Genomic DNA, 21,201 nt, shown 5'->3' on the forward strand with positions numbered 1-21,201 from the left:
ATAAGGTAATACATATACATATATTAATATATATGTATATGTATCTACTTATTATATATATAAAATATATATTTCTACTTTGTTTAAGCCGTAGGGGTAGTTTAGTCTTTTCTCCTGTTTTACGCACATTCACTTTATGAATGTGATTGTAATTTAGTTTATTTTTCTTTTTCTTTTTCTTTTTCTTTTTTATTTCTTTTAATTCTAGTACCAAAAGGTACCTTGGGGGCCCCACTCAAATAGACGTTGGGCCCCTCCAACGGTCACATTTGTGACCGTTGGAGGGGCTCCAACGTCTATGAGTGGAGCCCCTCCAAGGCTCCTTTTTGTGGTTATAAATAGGGGCTCTCCCCTTTGTATTTCTTTATGGCTTTGAGTCAAAGCCCAAGTGTTTAATAAATTGATTCCATTGTTTTTATGCCTTTGTGCATTTGTGGGTTATTTGTGAGTTGTGCCTTTGTGCACAAGTGTTCTAAAGTGTTCTTATTGTGCATTCGTGGTGGGTTTATTATCAAGAATATTAAGGTCTTGATCTTAGTATCTTGGTGGAGATACTTTTACATGGTATCAAAGCCTCGTTGAAGAAGGAGGATAGTGCATCCCGCCACTTTGTGAAGTACCTCGGTAATCGTGCCCTCAAGTAAGTGAAGTTTCGAAGTATATCATCTACTTCGGGCGATATTTTAGAAGCAACTTTTGTCAAGAAAAGTTGGAAAAACTCTTAAGGTACACATTATTTTCTATCATCTTACCTCTCTAATGGGTGAAAAAGACTCCAACTTCTCCCTTGGGTTTAAACTTAGTGGTTTGAACTATCATGTTTGGGCCGGTAATATGGAAGCCCATATCAAAGGGAAAGGCCTTTGGGGTTACGTTCAAGGTTCCATATCGGAACCCGAACCCAAACTTTCTATCATAGAGAAAGGGGATATTAAGATTCTTGAAGGTGAAGATAGACAAAAGGCCCTTGAAGAATATTCAAAAAAGCATGATGAGTGGGAAATGAAGAAATTCAAAATTTTATCTTGGATTTTTTCGTTCGTTGAAACCAAGATCAATGCCAACATCACTAAGTTTAAAAGGGCCTCCGAAGCTTGGTTGTACCTTGAAAAAATGTATACTTCAAGGGACTTATCACACAAATATTATCTCCAAAAGAAAGCTTTGACTCTTCAACAAAATGATTTGTCTATTCGGGAATATTTTGCCGAATTATCATCTATTTGGGACGAGCTTGCTATGCTCGAACCAAAATGGAGCGGAGAAGCTATTGAATTAAGACACAGGCAACTAGAGGAAGATCAATTTTTTAATTTTTTAAATGGTCTTAGACCCGAATTTGAGCAAATTCGGTCCTCTCTCCTATCCGCTTTCACATCCCCTTCTATTGAAGATGTCATCACCAAGCTAAGTGGTGAGGAAACACGTATGGAGATTAGTAAAAATAACCCGAGTACTCTTGCTACCTCTTCTCAAAGTGATTATGAAGTGGTTAATGCCGTGTCAAGACCCAGAAATAGCTTGAAAACCTACAAACCTCCACATTTTAAGAATCAAGGGCAAGGAGGAAATGATCGATATGGCAAGAGAGACTATAGCAAATTAACTTGCCATTTTTGTAAAGAACCGGGGCATATCAAACCCCTTTGTCTTAAATGGAAGAAATTTCTTGCCGCGGCTTTAGCATCCCAATCAGAAGAACGACCTTCGTCATCAAATGAGTCTCTTTCGCTTCAACAAATTGTGGATGCTCTTCAACCTATTCTCAAAGGAGGCATTTCTGGAGCCGCTATGTCATCCTCATCCTCTCTCAGTAAGTCATCTTGGCTCCTTGATTCCAGTGCCTCATTTCATATGACTCCAAGTCCTTGTTTTCTCTCTGATTATTCTAAAAATTTTCTTCCATTTTTTGTCTCAATGGCGGATGGAACACCTCTTGAAATTAAAGGAATGGACAATTTTGAAAAACAAGACTTCTTTATCCCAAAAATTCGTCTTATACCAAAATTAAACTTAAATTTACTTTCCGTTTCTCAACTCTTGGACCATGGTTGCGATATAAGGTTTTCTTCTAATAAATGTTGGATATAGGATCGCCAGTCCGGGAAGTTGATTGAGGAAGGCTCTAGGAGAGGCGACCTCTACTATGTTGATTTTCTTAAAATTCCCAAGGATCAATTTTGTAATGTTATTCAAAACAAAGATATTCATGTATGGCATAAGAGATTGGGTCATCCCAACATTGTTAAAATCTCTTATTTGCCCTTTATTAAGCATCTTTGTAATGAAAATTTTGTTTGTAATGAATGTATTCTTGGAAAAATGAAAAGTCTCACTTTTCCTCAAAGATCTATGTTTACAACAAGACCTTTTGAAATTGTTCACTCCGATGTATGGGGTCCGGCTCTGGTGATATCTAAGGGAGGTTTCTCATACTATGTTATTTATGTGGACGATTTCACTAGGTTTAGTTGGATATATTTTCTTAAACATAAACATGAAGTTTTCTCAACTTTTAAAACCTTTCATATGATGGTTTTAAATCAATTCAATGGAAAGTTAAAAATTCTTAGAACTGATTCGGGTGGCGAATATCTTTCCAATGAATTCAAAAGATATCTTGAAAATTATGGAATTCTCCATCAAAAGTCTTGTCCTAAAACTCCTCAACAAAATGGGTTGGCGGAACGAAAACATAGGCACATTATTGAAACAACACGAACTTTGCTCATTTCACAAAATATTCCAAAAAAACTTTGGGCGGAGGCCACCCTTACTTCTGTCTATCTCATAAACAGACTTCCATCTAAAAACTTGAACAAAATTTCCCCATTTGAAAAATTATACGAAAAAGAACCTAATTATAGCAGGTTAAGGGTTTTTGGATGTAAATGTTTTGTCCTTACTGATAAAAATGACAAACTCTCCCCTAAGGCCATTCCTTGTGCCTTTCTTGGTTATTCTGAAACTCATAAAGGCTTTCGCTATTATGATACTAAAAGTGATAAACTATATGTTTTCAGAAATGTAAGCTTCTTGGAAAATGTTAGTGGTTTCGAGAAACTTGAAACTAATGACGAGAATATAGACTATTCTTTTCTGTTTGATTTATTAACTGAAGATGATGATACTAGTGATGATGAAACAAATCAAAATGACTTGAATAATAATGAAACTCATTCTGATTCCTCAACACTTCATCAACACATCAATGAAGAATCACATAGAGATCCTATAACCTACTCTCATAGAGATAGGAATACTTTTAGAAGTGCCCTCGAAAGATATGATAGTGAGCCTACCCCTTCGAGTGAAGAAAATCTTCGTAGGACCAAAAGATCAAGAAGACCCCCTTCTAGGTTCATCTCATATGAGTCATTTTCACCGAAATATAGAGCTTGTCTAAGCGCCATTTACTCTTACATAGAACCTAGGGATTTCGAGGAAGTACGAAAATGTTCGGAATGGATAGTCGCTATGAATAATGAACTTGAAGCCTTAAAGAAAGTAAAGACATGGGAGTTTCAAAGCCTTCCTAAAGACAAGAAAGCAATAAGGTGTAGATGGGTGTTTAAAGTCAAAACTAAGAGTGATGGGTCCCTTGAGAGATATAAGGCCCGCTTAGTTGCAAAAGGATATGGTCAAAAATATGGGATAGATTATGAGGAGACCTTTGCCCCGGTTGCTCGGATGGTCACCGTCCGATGTCTTATAACCGTTGCCTCAATCAATAAATGGAACATCTATCAGATGGATGTTAAGAATGCGTTTTTAAACAGAGATCTAAACGAAGAAGTATATATGGATGCTCCTCCTGGAATGGAGTCTCCTAAAGGAAAAATGCTTCGTCTTCGGAAAGCACTTTATGGTTTAAAACAAGCTCCCAAGGCTTTGGTATGATAGGTTTAACTCCGTAATGTTAGAAAATGGTTTTTCATCCTGCTTTACTGATACTGCTTTGTTTGTTAGAAAATCTAATGCAGGGATTGTTATTCTACTACTTTATGTAGATGACATGCTTATAACTGAGAGCGACTCTAAAGGGATTAAAAGCATAAAATCCATTTTAAAGGATAAGTTTGAAATGTCTGACTTGGGTTTCTTAACTTATTTTTTGGGTATTGAGGTAGCATACTCTCATAGAGGATATTTTTGTCTCAAACTAAGCTTGCATCTGAGATTATTGACAGGTCAGGTATTTAAGATGATAAAATTTGTGAAACTCCTGCTATAGTAGGAGCTAAAATGAAGATTGATGATGGTGTTCCTCTCTCCGATCCTACTCCCTACAGGCAACTAGTAGGATTGTTGATGTACCTAAGTATCACCAGACCAGATATCTCACATGCGGTGCATACGGCAAGTCAGTTTCAGCATGCACCAACTTCTGTTCACATGGGTGCTATCTTACGTGTCGTAAGATACCTAAAGAACACTATTAATAAGGGAGTTTTTCTGTCTTCTTCTTCTGAGTTAAAATTAATCGCTTATACTGACTCTGATTGGGGAGGTGACCCAAATAACCGTCACTCCACCACTGATTTTTCTGTTTTCTTAGGAGACTCATTGATCTCGTGGAGATGCAAGAAGCAGCAAAATGTGTCTCTATCATCAACTGAAGCCGAATATCGTGCCATGGCGACTACTACCATGGAAATTGTTTGGATTCGTCAGTTGCTGGAAGACATGGGGATCAATATTGAAGGGCCTATCAAGCTTTGCTGTGACAACAAAAGTGCGATTTATATTGCTAAAAATCACACTTTTCATGAGCGGACCAAACACATAGAGATGGATTGTCACTATGTTCGGGAGGCGTATCTCAAAGGAACCATTGACGTTCCATATGTCACGTCCGAATATCAATTGGCGGACTTCTTCACTAAAGCCTTGTGTGCACCGCGCTTCAACTTTCTTCTTAGCAAACTCTCGGTCATCCTGCCCTAAGTTTGAGGGGGGGGTGTTAAAATATGTACCTAATCATTTAATGTAATATATATATTTTATATATATAAGGTAATACATATACATATATTAATATGTATGTATATGTATCTACTTATTATATATATAAAATATATATTTCTACTTTGTTTAAGCCGTAGGGGTAGTTTAGTCTTTTCTCCTGTTTTACGCACATTCACTTTATGAATGTGATTGTAATTTAGTTTATTTTTCTTTTTTATTTCTTTTAATTCTAGTACCAAAAGGTACCTTGGGGGGCCACTCAAATAGACGTTGGGCCCCTCCAACGGTCACATTTGTGACCGTTGGAGGGGCTCCAACGTCTATGAGTGGAGCCCCTCCAAGGCTCCTTTTTGTGGTTATAAATAGGGGCTCTCCCCTTTGTATTTCTTTATGGCTTTGAGTCAAAGCCCAAGTGTTTAATAAATTGATTCCATTGTTTTTATGCCTTTGTGCATTTGTGGGTTATTTGTGAGTTGTGCCTTTGTGCACAAGTGTTCTAAAGTGTTCTTATTGTGCATTCGTGGTGGGTTTATTATCAAGAATATTAAGGTCTTGATCTTGGTATCTTGGTGGAGATACTTTACAACCTGTATGTAATTTTTTCACAACTTTTTTGAATTAGAAAATTTTAACATGATTTAGTGAATTTCTAGTGTTTATGTATTGCTAAATACACTAGAAAAATGCTAAAAAAAACAAGATACCAAACGTTGGTTGTTAAAATTTGTAATCTCATAGACAATCTCATATGTAAATACTTCATCATATGTAATCTTTTTTTTTTCAGTTTAGTTACAATATAATAGTTAGTTAATAAGTTAGTTTTTATTTTTTTCTTTCTTTTTGAACTTTATTAGACTTATGCTTTTTGACCAAGTCAAAAAGCAAAAGTCTAAGAGAGTCGTTGGACCCTCCAACGACTCTATTTAGAGCTGTTGGAGAGTCCAACGACTCTCCCTAGCTCCCTTTTAAAGTGTATAAATATGGGGTAATACCCCATTGTAATAACCAACTTTTTATTGTGGGGTTTTCCCACTTTAATGAGATATTTCTTTTTCTCTCTTGGTGTATGCACTCTCTTGAGTATTTCGGTTCTTGTGAGTGTGTTGAATGAACCCTTGCGATATTGCTTTTTAAGTTCCATTTAGGATTCTATTTTCTTTCATGGTATCAGAGCAAAGTTGAAGCAATCAAGCTAAGTTCCTTCGGTGCATTGGGAAGCATGCCACTCGAAGTTTTTTTTTTCAAGTAAAGTTCTTTTGAAGTTGTGATCGTGTGAAGACATGAAAGCTTAAGGGAATTCTTATACTCACCGTTTGCGGTAGAGTATCTTCGTCTTTACTTCTCTTCTTGTTTCTTCCTTATTCTTCTTCTCTTTATCTCTTCTTTCCCAAAAATTGTAAAATGAGTGACAATGACAATGTCACCATTAAGTCCATCAAACTCAGCGATTCCAATTATGTCACATGGGCTTCTATCATGAAACATCTTATATGGGGAAAGGGATTATGGGGATTAGTAGATGGGACCTATACAAAACCTACACTAATCCTCACCAAGGATGGAGAGAAAGAAATACCTCTCACGGAAGTAAAAAGGATTAAGTTTATCTCCACTTATGAAAAGAAGTGGAAGGAATGACAAATGGGTCATGCCAAGATTATGTCTTGGCTTATTACAAGTGTAGACACAAAGAAATGCTCAAGTCTTGCAAAATTTGAGCATGCTAATGATACATATGACTATCTTAAGAGAATGTATTCTCTTAAAGATATTGCACATGTGTGCAATTTACAAATTAATGTTCAGAATATGGTTCAAGGAGACAAGAGCACCGAAGAGTACTACAATGACTTGTCGGAGTTGTGGGAAGAGTTAGCTCTTCTTGAACCAAAGTGACATTGTCCACAAGATATTGAACTCCGCCAAAATCAAATCAATGTATAACATTTCTTTCATTTTATTAGTGGATTGAGATCGGAATTTGAATCCACTAAGTCTATTCTTCTCCATCGTGGAAAAGTGCCATCAATAGAAGATACCATAAAGGAATTGAGTATGAAAGAAAATAAACTAAAAAGTAAAATTTCTAAGAGCGATGACGACTGAGTTCTAGACGTCTCGAAACCTGGAAACTTCGTCAAGACTTACAAACCTCCTAACTATGAAAGATAAAATGATGATTTTGAGAAAAAGAAAATCATTTGCTACTATTGCTGAGAACCTGGACATGTGAAAACTCACTGTTCAAAATTAAAGAGACCTTATAAAAAAAGGTTGCCTCCGTCGGACCTCCACGAGAATTTACCGAAACTTCCATTGGGAGTATGTCTCTTGCACAATTAGTGGAAGCACTTGCACCTCTACTCAAGGGAGCATCTTCATCTACGGGAGCTGCAGTCTCTTCTGTGAGCACATCCGTTCTAGGTAAAACTCTATGACTTCTTGACTAAGGTGCTTCTTTTCACATGACTTCGAATGTTGAAATATTATCCGAATGTTATAACTCAAATGGATCTAATGTTTTTACTGCCGATGGAACATCACTAGAAATTGAAGCAATAGGAAATTTTAAAAAAGTTTCTCAAACTTAAAAGGATTTCATATTCCACAAATTAGATACATTTCCAAATTAAATCTTAATCTCTTATCTGTTTCTCAACTATCTGACCATGGATATAACACTTTCTTCTCCTCTCGTGGTTGTTGAGTACAGGCTCACCAATTAGGGAAGCTGATTGGGGAAGGCCATAGAGAAAAAAGCTTATACTACATGGACTTTTTGGAAATTTCCAAGAATACATTTTGTTGTAATGTTCAGAAATGAACTTGAATCTATGACACATGAGACTTGGTCATCCTAGTATATCCAAGATTCATTTATTTCCAAATATGGAAAACTTTTGTAATTCTGAAACGTTTAAATGTGAAAAATGTATTTTGGGAAAAATGAAGAGATTACCCTTTCAAGAAAGAAATTTTGTTTCATCTCGGTCTTTTGAGTTAGTGCATTCAGATGTATGGGGGTCCTGCACCTGTTATATCCGAAGGGGGTTTCTCATATCATGTCATTTTCGTAGATGATTTTACAAGGCACACTTGGATTTACTTTTTCAAACATAAATCCGAAGTATTTTTTCATTTTCAAATATTTCATAAACTGGTTAAGAATCAATTTAAAAATGATATCTCTATTTTTTGCACTGATTCAGGGAGAGTTTTTGTCAAAATAATTCAACGATTACTTAAATTTATATGGTATTTCACATCAAAGATCATGCTCATATACCTCACAACACTACATAGGCATATCATAAAAACAACAAGAACACTACCCATTACTCATCTATTTCTATTTTTTTTGGGCTGAAGCCACTCTAACCGCGCTATATCTCATTAATAGAATACCATCATCATTCTTAAGTACAATTTCACCTATTGAAAAACTCTTCAAATAAATCCCAGATTATTCAACGTGATGGGTATTTGGTTGTAAATGTTTTGTTTTTTCCAACAAAAAAGACAAACTCTCACCTCGTGCTATTCCATGTGTGTTTCTTGGTTATGCAAGCAATAAAAAAGGTTATAGATGCCTTGATCTTAAAACTAAAAAGCTATATGTATCACGAAATGTATCTTTCTTAGAAAATGAAAGTTTTTTTGAAATTAAAAACTCTACAGAATTGATGAATATTCCTTTTTACTGGATTTAGTTCTAGAGATTAATGAGGAAGATGTTGATCAAGAAGATCAAAATGTGATAAGTACTGAATCACCTCATCCAGAATGCATTCAATATTTCAGATAGGGTAACCTGGAGCAACCATGTGCTCTAGAAAAATATACTAAAGTACAAAAGCACATAGAAACAAGAAGATCATCAAGGGTGTCAAAAGTACCTGAAAAATTTGTATCCTATGAGTCTTTTTTGCCAAAGTACCAAGCATATATTGCCCTGTTACATTTATACATAGAACCTTCTAACTATGATACTGCAAAAAAACATTCTGAATGGGTTGAAGCCATGTCAACAGAGTTAAGTGCCTTAGAAAAGGCAAATACATGGACTATTCAAGATATTCCACCAGGGAAAAAACTTATTGGATGTCGTTGGGTATATAAAGTCAAAATGAAGAGTGATGACACTCTTGAACGATTTAAGGCTCGACTAGTTGCTAAAGGCTATTCCCAAGAATATGGAATAGACTATGAGGAAACATTTGTACTAGTCACGAGAATGACCATTGTAAGAACCTTAATTGTTGTTGCCTTTGTAAAGAAATGATATATCTTTCATATGGATGTCAAGAATCCGTTTATTAATGGTAGTCTAGCTGAAGAAGTCTACATGAAACCACCACTTGGTAGTTTATTCTTGTCAAGAATGCGTTTCTTAAGGGGTAATTTTGAAGAGTGGTCATCCCATTTATATGTAATTCTTGCCCAAAAGAATCAACATGAGTTTTATTTTCTCTCCTATTGTTTCTTCTTCTTGCATTCATCTTGTGCTAATACTAGTGTCAGACTCTTACTCAGCCTAACTAGTTTATTCTTGTTAAAGATTTTCTAAGAGGACCATTGCATGGATATGATGCAAGATAACACATATGTTTTGAAAGAATGATGTGTTTGCAAAATATAAATAAGTTCAGTTTATGTGATATTGACCTTCTGGTAACGGTTTGACACTTCAAGATAATGTGCTTAATGAGTTTACGCTAGCAATCTTATTGAGTAATATCTTGACTTTGACAGGAAAGAGTACTGTTGGCTTGCGTCCGGACAAGTGTCTGTGGGATCATAATGCTCTGGTAGCTGAGGAATCTTATTCTAATGAGGATCTATATTCATCTTGCATGAGGCGTTTCTCATATATTCGCTGTTACAACAGTTTTGAATTTTTGGCTTCACTGAAGGCAAGAATTTCTCATATTAGCTTAGAGCAACATTCTTGCTTGTTATGTGGAAGCTTTATCTTGCTTATGTAAGCTCAATGGGAAAGATAGCTGCAATATATGGCATCAATGTCTTGCTTATGTAAGCTCAATGGGAAAGATGGTTGTGGTTTTGTCAGTTTGAGCAGTTGTGTTTTGGATCATATAAACTTTGTTATGATTTTCTGTTGGAAAAACACATGTTTGTTTTTTTCATTGCATGACATCTTTGCTTCTTCTCCTTTAACGCTCTTTCATCCTAATGTCTAGGGCCTTGCTCTTATTGCTTCTTTGTTTGGTTCTAAGTACTGTCACTTTTTTTGATGATTTCACTAGATACACTTGGATTTTCTTCTTAAAGCAAATCTGAAGTGTTCACCCCTTTTAAGAACTTTAAAGGCTTGTGTTGAAAACCATTATTCATTGCCTATTCGTTCCATTAGGAATGATCGAAGAGGAAAGTACTCATCTCAATTATTATGTGACTTTCTATGGACGATGCATTGAACACTGGGTTTTCTACCCTCGCACCCTTGAGCAAAATGGGGATGTAAAAAGGAAACAAAGGCACACAAACAAGCTGCAGCTGCTGCACTCTCACTTATGTTTGGTAGTGAAGCCCCTACAGGATTATGGGTTGAAGCCTTACATACTACAATTTCTAAAGCAGAAATCTTCTTTTGAATTTCTTTGTGGAAGGCTTCCTAATTATAGTTTTATGAAAGTTTTTTGATGTCGATATTATGTTCATGTTAACTGTAGCTAGAGAAATAAGTTGCAATCTAAGTCCATTCCATGTATATTTGATGCATATTTTGACTTCCACAAAGTTTATCAATCTTACAATCCCGAGCAGCACAAGATATGCATCTCTTGCCGCATCACTTTTGATGCGGCCATGTATATGTCTCCACAAATGAGCGAACAAAAGTGTTGACACAAAGTTTATGATAAATCTTTTCAAGGAAAGTGAAAACCCTTCTTTGTAGGTAGCAAAGAATCACAAACGGGACATTTACTGGATATTGAGAATGAGGTGGCCTTAGCTAAAGAAAGTTCCTTTTAGGAAGAGAACCAACATTGGCACAATGAATTGTGCAATATAATACAATTGATCAAGAAGAGGAAGAGAAGCATGAAATGATAGAATAAAGGGTTTCCTCAAAATCTTCTCTGGCTGATGGTACACAATCAACTTATCCTTGATATGAGAGACCATAGACAAAGAATGTCTAAATGAGAAGGCAAAAGGTAGATGTAATGTAGCTTGGGCCACCTTAAGGTCATATGACATCCACATCTAATAATGAAACCTTGAAAAGACAACTAGCAAGAGATATTGAAATATTTGTTTCATATGAGGCTTTCACATGGGTTCCAAGCTTATTTCAATCAAATGAGCATAGTGGAGAAACCTATGGTACCCAGACACTCCATTTTTGCACTCTGTACCCGTGTCAACATGTGTATCCTCGTGTCGACACACATCGACACCCAAACACGCCATTTTACCCTCTGTACATACAAGTTTCTATTTAATTTATAATTTATAATTATATTTTCAGTATATAATTTATATTTTAGATATAGCATATATATTTAGGTTATATTCAGTTTATTTTGAATTTATGTGATATTTAATATATATATATATATATATATATATATATATATATATATATATATATATATATATATATATATATATATATATAGCCGTGTCCTTGTACCCACCTTTTTTGGATTTTTTGTGTCGTACCCTCCATACCCGTACCTGCACCCATACCCAGGTGACATAGGAAGGAACCAACATCATATCAACAAGCAGTGAAGGATAAAAATGGATTGATGCCATGAGTAAAGAGATGGAGGCTATGCATCTAAACCAAACATGGGTATAATGCCAAAATCACATAACAAAAATGTTGTAAGAAGCAAGTGTGTCTATAAAGTGAAATATAAATTAATGCAATAGTAGAAAGATATAAAACGAGATTAGTGGCAAAGGGTTTCAACCAACAAATTTTTTTAGCTTTATGGTTAAGATAGTTTCAATTCACGTTGTATTATCTTTAGCACTATCACATGATTGTCCACTATATCAACTTGATGTTAAAGTACCTGCTTACATGGTGAATTAAAGGAGGAAGTCTACATGGAGCAGGCCGTCGATTGAGCTGATCTAAGGAGATACATATGCAAGCTGAAGAGACCAATGTATGGCTTAAAGCAACTTCACATACATGGTTCAAAAGCTTTCATCACGCAATAAAGGACAATGGATTCAAATGACAATTCACATATTATGGCAGTAAAGGAATTATAATAATTTTGCTATATGTTGATGGCATTATTATAGTATTAAGATTCACTGAACCCTAGATAGATAGAGAGAGAGAGAGAGAGAGAGAGAGAGAGAGAGAGAGAGAGAGAGAGAGAGACGGCTGCACAGGAAGAGAGAACTCGATAAACTGTTATTAGGGCCTCTCTCTATGTTAAATAGAGAGAGGCTTAAAAGAATAATTATAACCAAGCCCATTATAAAAGCAAAATTACAAATAGCATCTAATATAAAAGGACTTCACTTAAAACCACATATTCTCAACACTCCCCCTCAAGCTGGAGCATAGATATCAATCATGCTCAGCTTGTCACAACATTTTGAGAAATTTGGTCTAGCAAGAGTTTTTGTAAACATATCTGCAACTTGGTCTTCCAACTTTAGATATTTGGTAGTGATATGACCAGCTTGAACCATATCCCTTACATAGTGGCAATCAACCTCAATGTGCTTTGTTCTCTCATGAAATACATGATTGTTCGCTATATATGTTGCAGCTTTGTTATCGCACATCATGGTCATGGGAGAGGAAACCTTCACCTGAAGATCATGAAGAACAGTACGAACCCACATCAATTCAGCAGCTGTTTGGGTCATAGCCCGATATTTTGATTCTGCACTCGACCTAGAAACCACATTTTGTCTCTTACTTCTCCAAGAGATCAAGTTGTCTCCCAGGAACACACAGAATCCTGTGGTAGATTTTCTATCCACTACAGATCCTGCATAGTCAGCATCAGAATAGGCCACTATCTCCAGAGTTCCACCTTTCCTGAACAATAACCCCTTTCCAGGAGAAGATTTTAGATATCCGAGAATCATAATAGCTGCATTCCAGTGTACCTCAGTTGGTTTGTCCATGAACTGTCTAACTTTGCTTACTGCTAAAGCAATATCCGGCCTGGTCACAGTTATATACAGTAGCTTCCCTACTAGGGAGCGATAGCTTTTGCTATCAACCAGTTTTGACCCTTCTTCAAACAACTGAACTTTATGGTCCATGGGAATATTTGCTGGTTTAGGTCCCAACATTCCCGTTTCCTTTAATAAGTTAAGAACGTACTTCCGTTGAGACAAAACCATCCCTTCACGACTCCTGGCAACTTGTATACCTTGAAAATACCTGAGTGAACCAAGGTCTTTTTTAACAAAGTGTTTTTGAAGATGAGCCTTTGTGGCTTCAATAGCTTTCACATCATCTCCTGTAAGAATGATGTCATCCACATATACCACCATAACAACTATGCCAGAGCTAGTTTTCTTTGTAAATAGTGTATGATCTGCTGCTGACCTATTAAAACTAAAGCGTGACATCACTTCAAACAACTTTTGAAACCATGCACGAGGACTTTGTTTCAAGCCATAAATCGCCTTTTTCAATCTACACACCTTCTGACACTCCCCCTCAACCTCGAATCCTGGAGGTTGTTGCATGTAAACGGTCTCAGATAAGTCCTCATATAGAAATGCATTTTTCACATCTAATTGGTACAAGCTCCAACCATGTTGAACAGCTACTGAGAGAACAAGACGAATGGTACTCATCCGTGCAACAGGAGAAAAAGTTTCAAAGAAATCAATACCATATGTCTGAGTATACCCTTTGGCTACTAACCTGGCCTTGTACCTTTCAATAGAACCATCAGATTTGTATTTTATGGTATATACCCATTTACATCCAACAATGTCAGCATCTGTTGGGGAATCAACTAGATCCCATGTATGCTGAGATATTAAAGCATTCATTTCTTCTTGCATAGCCAGCTTTCAGCGAGTATCAAGCTTTACTTGTTGATAGATCAGAGGAATAGTTTCAGCAGATAAGGCTGAAATAAAGGATTTCATCTGATTTCCAATTCTGTCATCGGAGACAAAATAAGATATGGGATATAAGGTACATTGTCGTGTCCCCTTTCGTAAAGCAATAGGCCTGTTATCATCATCATGAAGATCACTATTGTCAGTAGAACTTACCTCAGGGGAAGAAGAAGATGAAGGCACTTGCGGAGGTGGATCTCTACGCACATATACCAATGGAGGATTATGAAATCTGGAAGAAGATGAAGTTTGTTTCGGGAATGAGGCCACGGATTCCAAAGGAAAAGGAGGTATAGGTAATGGACAAGACTCAGTTGGATCAACCTGCAGCGGGGAACCGGTACTAGAGTAATATGGAGTGGATTCCAAGAAAGATACATCCGCACTGACATACTCTCGGTGAGAAGTAGGATCATAACATCGATATCCCTTTTGATTTTTGGGATAACCTATAATTATGCATTTTGTAGCTTGAGCAACTAATTTATCACGGTCAGGGTCGAGTTTGTGTACAAAACAAACACATCCAAATACTTTGGGCGAGAGGGAGAAGAGGGGGGTTTTGAGTTTTAGGATATGAATTGGAATTTGATCACCCACAGAAGATGAAGGCATGCGGTTGATCAGATAGCAAGCAGTTGTAATCGCATCACCCCAGTATAACGCAAGAACATTGGATTGGATCATAATGGTCCTGGCAGCAGGTGACGATGTTTTCGCTCAACCACCCCATTGTGTTGAGATGAATAGGCACATGAAGGTTGGGGTTGGATGCCATTATCTTGGTAAAATTGTAACAGACCTTTTGATTTAAACTCAAGAGCATTATCAGTGCGAACAATCTTGACAATAGATTCAAACTGAGTTTTTATTTCAAGAATTAAAGATTTGATAATACTTGGAACTTCAGATCGTTCCTTTATTAAAAACACCCATGACAACTTAGAGAAATCATCAACAATAACTAGATAGTATCGACACCGAGTCCTAGTAGGAATCTTACTAGGACCCTGTGATCATCGCAAAATTTTTCCTCTCTTGTGTTTTCTCTCTCCTCCTCTTTTCCTTTCCAACCTCCATTTTCTCCTTTTTGAAGGGAGAAAATAAAAGTCAGAAAGAAAGAGAGAAGAGAAAAAGAAGAGAAAAGAAGAAGAGGAATTCTTTCGTGGGTCTCACTTGACCTTAATTTTGAAAATGTTTGAAAGTAACTCGCCTCCGTTTTTGAAATATTTGTGGGAAAACTGGGAGACGGGATCCGCTCGTCGTTTCGAGGTTCGACCGTTCCTGGCGCCTTTACCAGGGGTAATCGAACCAAGGGTCGAATTTTATGCCTTTTGCTTTGCAAAGAATTTATCTAAGTATTTATTCTAAGTCTAGATGCACAAAGAATCATGCTTGTGTAATGCAAAGATGTATGCTCTTTTTGAAAATGTTTTGAGAAATTCCCTGTTTCTGAGATGAATCTGCTAAAGTAAAGAAATGATTTCTAACTTAGAACTTAAGATTTAAAGTTCTAAGTTTTTAAAATAATCAAGAGCTTTGGAAAAATAAATCTGGGTTTGGAAAATGATCTTGAAACTGAGATGAGAGAAAAGAGAAGAAAGGAAATTTCAAAGTCATAAATGGACTTTGAATTTAAAAATTTGAACTTGGATGAATATTTGGAATGGAATTGAATTCTATCTTTGAAGTTTGAAATCAGAATAAAAATGTGGGAAATTTAAAATAGAATTTGAGAAATAGAATTTGATTTGAAAGTTGGAATTCAAGATGGAATCTGAATCCTAAGTCTGGATTCTAAATAGAGTCCAAAGTTGAATTTTGGATTTAGGATCTGAAATAGGAACTTGATTTGAAATCTGGAATGAAGAGGAATTGGCTTTAAGAATTAGAATTAAAGTGAGATTTGGATTTGGAATTTTGAATGGAATTGGATTCAAAATTAGGAATCCAAGATGGGATTTGGATCTGAAATTTTGAATGGAATTGGATTCAAAATTTGGAATCCAAGATGAAATTTGGATCTGGAGTCTAAGATCCAAGATAGAATTGGATTCTGGACCCTAAAATGGAGTTGGATCTGAAGTCTGAGATCCAAAGTAGAATGGGATTCTGGATCCTAAATAGAATTTGGATCTGCAAAAGTGGAATTGGTTTTGGATCCTAAGATGGATTTAGATATGAAGTCTGAGATCCAAAGTATGATTGGGTTCTGTATCCTAGAATGAATTTTGGATCTAAAGTTTGAGATCCAAAGTAAATTGGATTCTGGATCCTAAATGGAATTTGGATCTGTAATTGGAGATCCAAAGTGGAATTAGATTCATACTTGGAAATTTGGATCTAAGATTAGGATTTAACTTTGGTTTTGGGTTTTGAAAAGTCCAAATAGGACTTTTAATGATGGATCTGGGTTTTGAAAACCCAGATTGAACTTAGGAAGGTTTGAATTTTGAGATTCAGAGTCAATCTCAACTTTGATTTAAAATTTGAAGAAAACTTGATTTTTAATCAGACGATGAATCAGAAACTTCAAAGTTAAATTAAACTTTGAAATTGAATTTTGAATTGAGTTGGAAATTTGAAGTTTTGAATATAATATGATTTTGGAATTTCAAAGTAAAATTGGACTTTGAAATTGAATTTTTGAATCTTGAAATGAGATAGAATTGGATTTGAATAAGATCTGATGAAGAAGAAGAAACACTTGGGATTTTGGAAAGAAGTTTTGAAAATATGATGCAATTCTACCCTATATGATGAATGAATTTGAATAAGTTTGAAATTTGGAATTTGAAAAGCTATTTCATTCTGTAAATGAATTAAAATAAGATTGAAAATATAATACATCCTTGACTATGGTCATTGAATGTATTATATGATAATCTATATTTAAATTCAAAAGAAGAATAAAATACATTTTAGTGCTTTTATAGAATTTAAAATGAAATTAACCCTCAATATACCCTGACTATGGCCATTGGTATATATTTTGAGTTAATTTTAAGTTAAATCCTGATAAAAGAATTTTTTTTTTAGGAAAAATATAATGAATCCTGAAAATGGATCCAGTGTTATTTTGTAAAAGATAAAAATGCTAAGTTTTGTCCACACCCTGACTATGGCCATTGATGTGGATCATCAACTTAGTATCAATTACCTCTTACAAAATGGTGCACATGCCATTCGTGTTTCACCATTGTGGGAATTTTGAGAAATAAAGGAAAAATGCATGGAATAAACAATTCCTGGCATTTTATAATGCTCATCCATTCTACCTAAAGCAAGAAATGTAAATTCTTATTTAGATCTAGCTATTACAACTTGTAAAACCAATTTTACAATTTCAAATAATAGCCTTTTCCATATGTTTCCTGCAAAACGACCAGGTTAGTAATGAAAAAGAAGGAAAATCACATATGTATGGAAATCAAATAGTGAAAAGATATGATGAAGAGGATGGAAAATGGCATATATATATATATATATATATACATATCACATGTAACGTGTACTTAATGTAGGTAAATGAGAGTGTGCTGATGAAGATATGTTGTCATATCTAAGGCAGGTGGGATGATGTGGCGAGTTTGCAATATGGGGATCTGTGTCGCCATGCAATGCCATAAAGCATAGAATGTAAATATGAATGAATGAAAATGACAGTGACTAGATCGACTGGAATGTAATGAGGTGAACATGACTGATGGTCATGATGCAACTGACATACCTATAATGGCTGGGTGCTAAATAGTGGATGAAATGACGAACTGTGTTGTGTAACAATGAAAAAAATGACAGGGAAGATGTGTAGCAGTGATGATACACTGCTGTGGAAGTCTGCAGTGCATGCAGTAAATGTGGGCTGAAGATGGGCTGTGGGTGAATAGTGGTGTGAGACGAATTTTAGTGGATGAAGTGGGTGCAGTTACAGATAGTGAGGGTAATGGATTACAGCAGGGAGGGCTGCTGCAGATGCCCATGGAAACTAAAAGAAATGTTGTCATACTAGTGCAGACGCCTGACTCTATCTAAGTGGGAAGTAAATGACAGGTGAATGTAATATACAGGGAAAGGCGTGCTGAATATTTTGTGAAATTATGGAAATTGTTGAAATGCATGATGCAGAACCATGAGATACCCATTTCTTAAAACTAAAAAAAAAAAGTGACACTAGAGAACCTTCCAACGATTCAATTTCAGACTTCTGTTTTTATATATCAGGATGAACAGGAAAAGGGAACTTACCTGTTGTCTTTTCGAGAGCTTGAGGATATTCAAGCATGAATTTAGCACACTCTAAATCACATATATCTGAAAGTCATTCATTCATATATTCAGAAATGGCCTATTTAACCATTAACAGGTCCTCATGGATCTCGCTATGTCCTGACAACTAAAAGAAAACTTCAGAAGTATCTCAATCACTAGGCCTTGTAAAGAGAATGATTGCTTTGAGATGGAAGTAATCCATCCACTTGACAATTATGATCCTGAAAAAAAAACTCTTATGTCTGAATTAACCAAAGAGCATAGCTTCTGGCCTGGCGGTATCGATGCACAAACAAAGGGATGGATCTCTCCTAGTCACTCAGTTTCAATCATTTCTCTGATCCCAGAATCATGGGAAGTGAGGGTATATATTAATGGATAATTGCTTGCTCAAGCAAAAGGTAAAGGAAAAGAAGAATGAATAATGGTAAATAAAAAAAAAAGGAAAAGGAGATGTACACAATCCCTGCACTTGGCATTGAATATTTGGCATAAGCCTCTTATGTGTATTTTGATTTAGGCAAACAATAAATCAGCATGAAATAACATGATGATGTTCACAGGGTTATAAATGATACATGTGGATTATGTGCAATATACAGGTTAAAGAATCAGGATGAGTCGCATGGAAGCATATGCTGAGATTAGCGCCATATAATGTTGAGTGTTTGAAATGTCCTGTTGAGTGAACAAAATAAATACAGCAGAAAACCGATTAAAGACAGGAGATATGACAGAATCCGTGAGCCCTACACATCTGAGAGAGTACCCAGAATGTGGCGATGATTCCCCTGTTGATTACAGGAATCAGAACATGGTTATGTCGTAAAGGGGTGCCTACAGGAAATATACCTTCAGCGACTGGATGCTTATATCCTTTTGATATAGCTGCTGGGGGAGCTTTGGCAGCGGCTGTTGTGGCTGATATGAGTGCTTGGGCGAGCGCCAATGATGATGGACCTGCAACATGGACAATAACAGAGGATGAACATAGACAGATATGAGAATTAAAATGTATAAGAGATGCACAGGGGGGTAATAGCAGAAAAGAAAGTGGATGTCGAATGGCTTTAGATCTGCTGTGATAGGTGGTGGACGTCGAACCTTCCCTTTAATCGAATCAATCAAGACTCCATTGAGTTGTCATTGTTGAAAATGTTGCAGGAGAGAGGCTAACTTGCACCTGGCCGTAACCCTGAATACTTATTTTGCTTTGACAGTGGTAGCTTGATTTCATATCAAATTGATCACTTACAGCAAACCAACTCGATGTCAAATTTATCTTTGGGCACAACCATCGTTATGACAGGTGATACATGGAGCCTCTGGAGCCCAAAGTTATCCCAGGGTGAGATCCTTTTAAGCTTTAATGCAATTGACAAACCCAGATAATTGTTTATCAAGGTATAAACACTTCTGAACTCCAGCCCATCTAAAAATCTCCTGATGCACCCCATCAACCTCCTTCTACAATTACTGTCTGGCCATATTTCAAAATCATCATGAAACACTTATTCATCTTCTTTTTTTTTTTTTATCAGCATGGCCACAGATCCTAATCGATTGGAACTTGGAGTTTGTTTAGTTCACAAGAAACAAAGTTGGAACAACTACAGCATGGGGGTTCCCCATATTAGCCAGCTCAAGTAAATAAAGCATTTCATATGAAAGTCACACAGAACTCAGGATTCTGAGGAATTTAGCAAAGAACGACATGAAGACATATGATGATACAAGAGAGTTATACTCACAAATGCATGAGGATAACAATTGTAGAACTAAAACAAATGTACGGGAACGAAGAAATCTAAAAATGTTGGGCTCCATAGCCATTCAAATGCTGATCGTTTTAAAGCAATTCAGATCAGACAACTTGTTTAGGGCCAATCAAGTAGAGGATTTACAACAGAGAAAGGAAATCTGCTATTAGGAAAGATCGGATTTGCTTTTTGTGGCAGATCAACCCCCTATTTTTAGATCTAACATCCTCAATTTACATGGTAGATCAGACAGAAGCATCCTGATGGAACTGCCCTCTCGTGACAGTAATCTCAAGACAGATTCAACTTTTGGAAAGGAAAGTCCAGCATAACAAAGAGTCTCACGGTGAACTGATGATCCACCGTGGGTCTCCATTTCAGAGAATGCAAATGGGACCTAGCCCATGTGATGACAATATATGACATGAAAGTTAGACAGGGGGAGGGGTTAAAAGAGAAGACTCATGCATGAGAGAAACGGAACCAAAGTTTTATTGCCCAAAAAAATAATAAGATCAATCGCAAATCAGTCTCAGAGCCATTTGTTCAACAAACCCAGGTCACTAGCTGCTGCCGTAGACTGCTGGTTTTGAGTTTTACAGCGCACCCGGAGGCAATCTCTTGACGAAAATCAGTGAATCAAAAAGGGGGGTCAAACGCCGTGAACGTTCAATGTAATCAAATACAGTAAAAAAAAAAATCATGGAATGTTATCAATGGAACGATCGAAATATAATGGAAGACGCAAAATGGAAGGGAATGTCGCGAATGAATTCCAAAACGCATTCACATGACATTACTAATTATAAAATAAAGATTTCAGTATAAATCAAGAATATGAACTCACTATGATAATTAAGATCAGCAGACCATAAAAAGGGAAGTCTGAAATAGATAATCAAAATAAAACAAGAAATCATCATGAATGAGGAATCTAAGAGCATGAATGGGAAAGTCAGATAATGGAAAAGAGAATAAGAAGATCGAGTATAAACAGATATTCGATCAGAGGAAAAAAAATTTCCATAAACACAAAAGAAATGTAGGGATGAATATTCCGTTACTATTGCACAGAGAAGGGATGGGTATTGTTATGAGCAACCCCAAT

At 36.1% G+C, this 21,201-nt stretch overlaps 1 protein-coding gene across 2 annotated transcripts in view; it reads left to right on the top strand.

Annotated features, from left to right (window-relative positions):
• XRCC2 (homolog of X-ray repair cross complementing 2 (XRCC2)) overlaps nt 1–21,201 on the top strand; it is a 144,257-nt gene that overhangs the window by 15,347 nt on the left and 107,709 nt on the right. For both annotated transcript variants that reach the window (XM_090002693.1, XM_090002694.1), the window contains exon 3: nt 9,724–9,884. In XM_090002693.1, the coding sequence (XP_089858819.1) occupies nt 9,724–9,884 (161 nt within the window). The remainder of the gene's footprint in view (nt 1–9,723; nt 9,885–21,201) is intronic.

This window comes from Nuphar pumila, chromosome 4 (assembly GCF_984573655.1).
Source record: "Nuphar pumila chromosome 4, dmNupPumi1.hap1.1, whole genome shotgun sequence".
Lineage (NCBI taxonomy): Eukaryota > Viridiplantae > Streptophyta > Magnoliopsida > Nymphaeales > Nymphaeaceae > Nuphar > Nuphar pumila.